Source organism: Delphinus delphis, chromosome 3, assembly GCF_949987515.2.
Source record: "Delphinus delphis chromosome 3, mDelDel1.2, whole genome shotgun sequence".
NCBI classification, from domain to species: Eukaryota; Metazoa; Chordata; class Mammalia; order Artiodactyla; family Delphinidae; genus Delphinus; species Delphinus delphis.
In genome coordinates, this window is record NC_082685.1 from 10,294,455 (window position 1) to 10,300,157 (window position 5,703).

The 5,703-nt window shown below is 60.3% G+C and overlaps 1 protein-coding gene across 2 annotated transcripts; it reads right to left on the reverse strand.

Annotated features, from left to right (window-relative positions):
• Nucleotides 1–1,116: 1,116 nt before the first annotated feature.
• Nucleotides 1,117–3,668, reverse strand: MISP3 (MISP family member 3). Of its 2 annotated transcripts, XM_060006622.1 has the most exons (3): nucleotides 2,345–3,550; nucleotides 1,758–1,831; nucleotides 1,117–1,498 (listed from the first exon to the last, which is right to left on the reverse strand). In XM_060006622.1, the coding sequence occupies exons 1-3, from the start codon at nucleotides 2,910–2,912 to the stop codon at nucleotides 1,481–1,483; spliced, it is 660 nt and encodes a 219-aa protein (XP_059862605.1). In that variant the 5' UTR covers nucleotides 2,913–3,550; the 3' UTR covers nucleotides 1,117–1,480. The 2 variants fall into 2 exon arrangements, with proteins under 2 accessions (XP_059862605.1, XP_059862604.1); XM_060006621.1 differs by lacking the exon at nucleotides 1,117–1,498 and having other exon boundaries at nucleotides 1,511–1,831; nucleotides 2,345–3,668.
• Between the last annotated feature and the right edge of the window lie 2,035 nt (nucleotides 3,669–5,703).

The following is a 5,703-nucleotide window of genomic DNA, read 5'->3' on the forward strand; positions in this document are numbered from 1 at the left end:
TGAGCTACTGTTGGGGTGCAGTGCTGTGTGAGCTAGACCCAGGGCATACAGAATTGGACAAAGCCAGGAGTTTAAACAATGATTCTAAAAGTCTTTTCTGGGTCTCAGCGCACCTCTAAGAAGCTGATACACTAACACTGCAGAATATACTGCACAGATGCAGTCTTACAGCTTATCTTGAATCCCATCCAGGGGAGCCTTGGACCCCTTGTCTTGGGACAGAGGGAAATTAAGGAGGGCTTGCCAATTGACAGCCATAAGCCCGACTGCAAACAGGTGTTGCTTGCTGTCCCCTCCTGCCCCCCACCAATTAAAGTTTTCTAAATAGTCACAATTGAAGTTTGGTAGATTTCTCTTTTAAAGCCTGGACTTCCAGTTGCTTTGGGGGTTTTTTGTTTGTTTGTTTTTTATTTTTTTGGCTGCACCATGGGGCTCGTGGGATCTTGGTTCCCAGACCAGGGATTGAACGCAGGCCTTGGGCAGTGAAAGCACAGAATCTTAACCACCGGACCACCAGGGAATTCCCTCCAGTTGCTTTTGGAAAGCAGAAGCTTGACACCACTAAGCTCACTCACTCATAGCACTGGTGATATGGAAGAACACCTACCTGCCTGTTGAAATGAGGCATTTGTTTTACAGCACACCCTGTCTCTCTCTTAATATCTGCCTAAGGTCTGTAGGCATGTGAGGTTTGCAATTGCTAGGCAGATTATAAATGGCCTTGCATGCCCTACTAAGGAGCTTGAACCAATACCACTCCCTTTTTTTTGTAGCCATTGTTTATGTCCCCAAGGGCGGGAACAACCTCTTATCACCTCTGTCTAGCCAGCACCCTGCGCGGGGCATGTGGTTTGGCACCAATAAATGTTGACGAAATCTGGAAAGGGTGGGCATGAGTTCGTTTGTCCCAACGCCACAGTTCGCGCCCGCGTCGCCAGGGGGCACTAGGGCCCCGGCCGGGCAGGGGGAGATATGCGGCCCTGGAACAGGGAGATAGGGGACATTCTGCATTCCGGCCGGCGCCTCCGGCGACTTTCTCAAGCCTTGCTCCTCTCGCCGCGCTCCCGCCCCACCCCACCGCAGACGAAGAGGACCCAGAAAAAAGCAGCCCTGCACTGCCCAGAAAGAAGGGGCTTTATTGGGGAGTGGGGACAGCCGAGGAGGTGACCCCTATCTAACAGTCAAGGCCGGAAGGAGAGGCTAGCTCCGTTTGCAGTTAGGTGGAGAAGGGCGGGGCAGTTTTACTGGCGGGGTTGTGATAGTGGTGTTTCCCCATTGGGACTAACAGTTTTATAGAAGATTCTGGTCAATTTCACAAAGTCAGGTTCGAGGAGGGGCTGATCGATTGCGTCCTTCCTGGCTCAGACCTGTAGCCCCTCTCTAGGTCTTCCGCCGATCCGGAGGGCACTCCTGGGCGCCCCTGCCTGGGTCCTCTGACGGGCATGTTACCTTCGTCCGGGGACCCCGGCCGGCTCGAACCTCAAGGCTTCGGCTCCTCCTGGAGAGAGGGGCCAGACCGAAGGCATGCCTCGGGGGCCCGCGCACCGCGAGTGGGGACACCCAGGCCCCGGGTGGGGCAGTTTGGGCCCCAGGACCACCGCCTTCTCGACACCCCTGGGCCACGTCCGGGACTTTGGGTCCTAGCGCAGAGTGACTTCCCAGGGGGTCCTTTCCCCAGCCCAGCGTTCTCGCACGCAGAGGGTTGGGGTGGGGGGCAGCGACAAACGCCTGAGGCAGGAGGGGAAAGGGGTTCCCACCTGCTCCAGACCGTTCTCCGAAGCCTTTCTGCGGGGAGGCCAGATCACCGCCAGCTTTCCGTCGCCCCTGCTCGCTGCGGGGGAAGGGGCGCTCAGCCGAGATTGCCCCTCCTCTCACCAGCTGGAGGCGGCCAGGACGAAGGAGAGCGGCCGCGCCCCTTAAACACACACAGGCGTTCACCCGCCCTCCTCCCCATGGAGGCCTCCATCATGAGGGAGGAGGGAGGAACCCGAGGGGGGAGAGAGGCAAACAAACCCAGGGTGGGGAGGTAGGAACCCGAAAATTCAGAGGGAGGATCCAGGTGTGCCTGAACCCAGGGAGGGTTCCCTGGAACCCGACAAAGACATGTGGGATCCTCCTCCCTTCCCCCACCACGAGCCTAGGGGTCTGGATCTGGGAGTCCGACGGGGTCCGGGGGTGTGGAGCATAGGGATGGTCAGCCCAGAAGAGGTGAGTTGAGAGGGGCCCGAGGAGTCTGGGAGCCAGGAAGGGGGACCCTGAGGATCAGAGGGCCACTGGAGCTGGGCAGTCGGTGAGAGCGGCTGGAGCCCTGGGAATTCCCAGCGTAGGGGCGCCAGTGGCTTACCAGTTAGGCTGGGCGCGGGCTCCTTGAACTCGGCGGTGCCGTAGACGCTGAGGCGCTGGCGCTGCAGTTCCCGCTCGCGCTCATTCACCTCGCGCACCTCCTGCTCCAGCAGCGATGGTGCGATGGGCGGCGGGGCGCGGGCCAGCACCGGGCACCGGCTCTGCACGACTGAACGTGGCCGACCTCCGGGCTCAGGCAGCCGCTGCGGGTCCGCGCTGCCCTCCGCCGCCAGCGAGGAGCCGCACCCGCCGGCAGCCTCGAAGAAGCGCTTGAGCTCGCCCAGCGGCTGAGGCGGCTGCCGGGCGCGCTGCTTTGGGATCTCGGGGCGCGCTAGCGCCGCCTGCCGATGGGCCTCCCGCTCGATGTCTCGCTGCATCTGCGCGCCCGCCCGAGCGCGCTCCAAGGAGCGCGGGAGCGCGGAGCCGGGGCCCGGCAGGCTGAGCACCGGCCGCACACGCAGTTCGACGAGTTCGCGGCCCGCGCGACCTGGGCTCAGGCCCCGGCTCCGGCGCAGGCTCTCCTCGCGTTCGCAGCTGCGGCGGATTTCGCGCTCGATGGGCGTCTCCATGAGCGGCTGCTCTGGGGGCTGTTGTGGGGTCTCGGAGCGCAGTAGAAAACGCAGCTGGGGGGATTCCGAGTTTGACTCAGAGGAGGTTTCCGGACCTTGAGAGGGACACTGCTCCAGGAGCCCCGCGCCTCGCGCTTCACACGGTTCAGCGTCGTCGCTGCCTCGCCCAGGACTCTCAAAGCCCTCAGCTGCGGTCGGTCCAGGGCGCTCTGCCTCCTGCCCCGCTGATGGCCCGAGGACTTCGCTCTCTTGCTCGGGGGTCTCCGCGCCCTGGTCTGGGGAGGGCACGGGGACCTCGCCTCCTGGCCTGGGGACCTCGGTATCCTGCTCTGCGGCAGGCCCGGGAATTTCTCTGTCTAACCCGGGGGGCTCAGGGCCCCGCTCTTCGGACGACCCCAGGGCTTCGCTCTCCGGCCCGGGGGCCTCGGTGTCCAGGGTTGGGAGCAGCTGGGAAGCCGTAGCTCCCAGCGCTGGAGTTTTGATGCCCAGAGCTGGGCCACACCGCCCTGCGCGGCACCTGTAGCTGCAGTCGCCGTCCGCGGGTTCCAAGGCGTAGCCTGCACCGGCCGCTTCTCTGACCCGCCCCTGGCCTCCAAGAACTGTCCCCGGGGGCAGGGCCGGGCAACGCCCCCTGCACCTGCAGGCAGGACTCCGGGCTCCGCCCTGGCCCCGCCCTCGAGACGGGGGCGCCTCAGCTGGGCGCTGGATTTCTTCCACTAGCACGCCTCAAGTCAGCTCAGGGCATTGGCCCGTTTAAAAGAGGACTTCCCTAGACCTAGCCCGCTACCCGGGACGCCAGTCTGGGTGCAGTGTTCACTCAGGGGGCGCCACCCTAGAACGTTTTCGGCCTCACGTCCCCGGCATTGCCAGGAGGCTTGGCCCTAGCTGCACGCCTGGCTGGGCCTCTGAACGCTGTCCTCTGGTGGGGTGTCCCCCGAAGCCATCTTTCCGGGGCCTTGCCTGCCCCGCGCAGCAGCAACGCCCACGGCGTCTGGGCTGTCCTTCCACCTTCCACCCCTGCAGCGCACAGCTCGGGCTGGAGGGGGCGCCAGGAACCGCCTCACCGCCCGCCCCAGTCTCCCTCCCAGTGCCTGGGTTCAGCAAGGTTCCGAGCGGTGAGCCAGCGCCCGCTCCAAGCCCAGAGGGCCCTTCCCCTCACCCTCTCCAGGAAAAGTACGCGAGGCGTCCACCGCCAAGTGCACTCCCAGATTGAGGGACGAGGGAGGGACGCACACACAGAACGCCCAGGGCTCAGCAGAGCGGCTGAGGTTTGAAAGGCGGTCACCTTGGACCCAGGCGACTGGGAAGGCTCAGAGAAGTATCCAGGCTTGCGGGAAGAAGTAGCTCCCTGCAGCTGGGGCCAGATTGTGACGTTCAAGGCCAGGATCGATGCCGGGAGCAGGCGACCTACCCCCAGGGACATTTTCCACTCTCTTCCCCTGGGCTCTCTCCAAAACCTGCCTCCACCCCCCACCATTTTGGGGTGACCAGTAAGAAAGATATAGTTACCTAAAGAAAGTGGGGGGGCTACACAGCCTCAGGAGCCCCAATAATCCCCCAACTCTCTGCCTACCCTGGTGAGTCCCCGTTCTGTCCACCCTCCCACTCTACTCTCTCCTTGATCCCAATCTCAAGCTGCTACCCTCCTCCCTCTGACCATCTGACCTCCTTCCTTCCTCTGACTCTATTGACCCAATTGGAATCAGGCCCACCTGATTCCCGCCCACTCAGAACCTAAGTGTCAGCCTTCTCCAAGGCTCAGTTTCCTTGTCTGTAAAACGGGGATAATAGTGCTTACTCCCTCGGGAGGTGATGAGGATGAAAACTGTACTTCTGGAATGAGTTGTCTCTACAGTGGGCTCTTTATCACCTCCTGTCCCTCTTCCAGCCATGCTTACTGGGCTCTTGGTTCCACCACGCCACTGAACCTTCTCTGTCCAAGGACCTCCGTGACCTCCATTTGCCAGACCTGATCACTGGCTCCTCCCTGATTCCCTCTCCATTAGCTCCTTGGACTTGGAGGACACCATCCTCTCCTGATTTCCCTCCTACCTCCCAGGCACCCCTTCTCAGACTTCTGGTTCACCTGCATCAATGGGCTTCCTTCCCCTCTGGCTTCCATTGGGTTTGGCTGATGGGAGAGAGGTGAGTGAGGTCAGGATGTTTATCCCATGCCCCCTTCCTCCAAGCTTTGTTGGCTGTGTCCCTCCACAGCAGGCAGCAGCTCCACGTAGCTCTCTCCCTCCAGGTCCATGGGGTGGTAACAGCTCCTGGCTGTGGCGAATCCAGGGTATGCACTATGCCTTGATTATTTCCTTCTACTGAGTTCTCATCAATTACTTGGTTTAAGTACAGTCTCTTTCCTGCCAACACTCAGACCTTGACAAACTCCAATCTCATGCTTTAAATACCATCCCTATGCTGATGTCTCCCAAATTTATGTCTCTAGCTCTGACTTCTCCCCTGGGTTTTGGACTCATATCCAACAGTCCCTAGTCTAATAGATATGCCAAAATGAACACTTTAGAAACTGAACTGTTGGTTTCCCCCAACTCTATTCCTCTCTACTATGTATAGCAACTCACTCATTCTGTTTTTCATGCCCAAAATGTAGAAGTCAGCCTCAATTTCTCTTTTTCCCTCAGCCCCTGCCCCAATCCATTCATATATTGGATTGCTGTTTGCTCTGCCTCCAAAATATATTCTGAATTCGTCCACTTCTCGCCACCCTTGTCCCAGACGTTCACTGTCCTCCAGTGACTCCCCACCAGACTTAGAAGAAAAATCCAAA

Coding starts and splice junctions, on each gene's coding strand:
- MISP3 (XM_060006621.1), bottom strand. CDS start 2,912: ATGGAGACGCCCATCGAGCGCGAAATCCGCCGCAGCTGCGAACGCGAG. Junction 1,832..2,344: donor GCCCGCGCCCAGCCTAACTG/GTAAGCCACTGG, acceptor CTTCCCCCGCAG/CGAGCAGGGGCGACGGAAAG.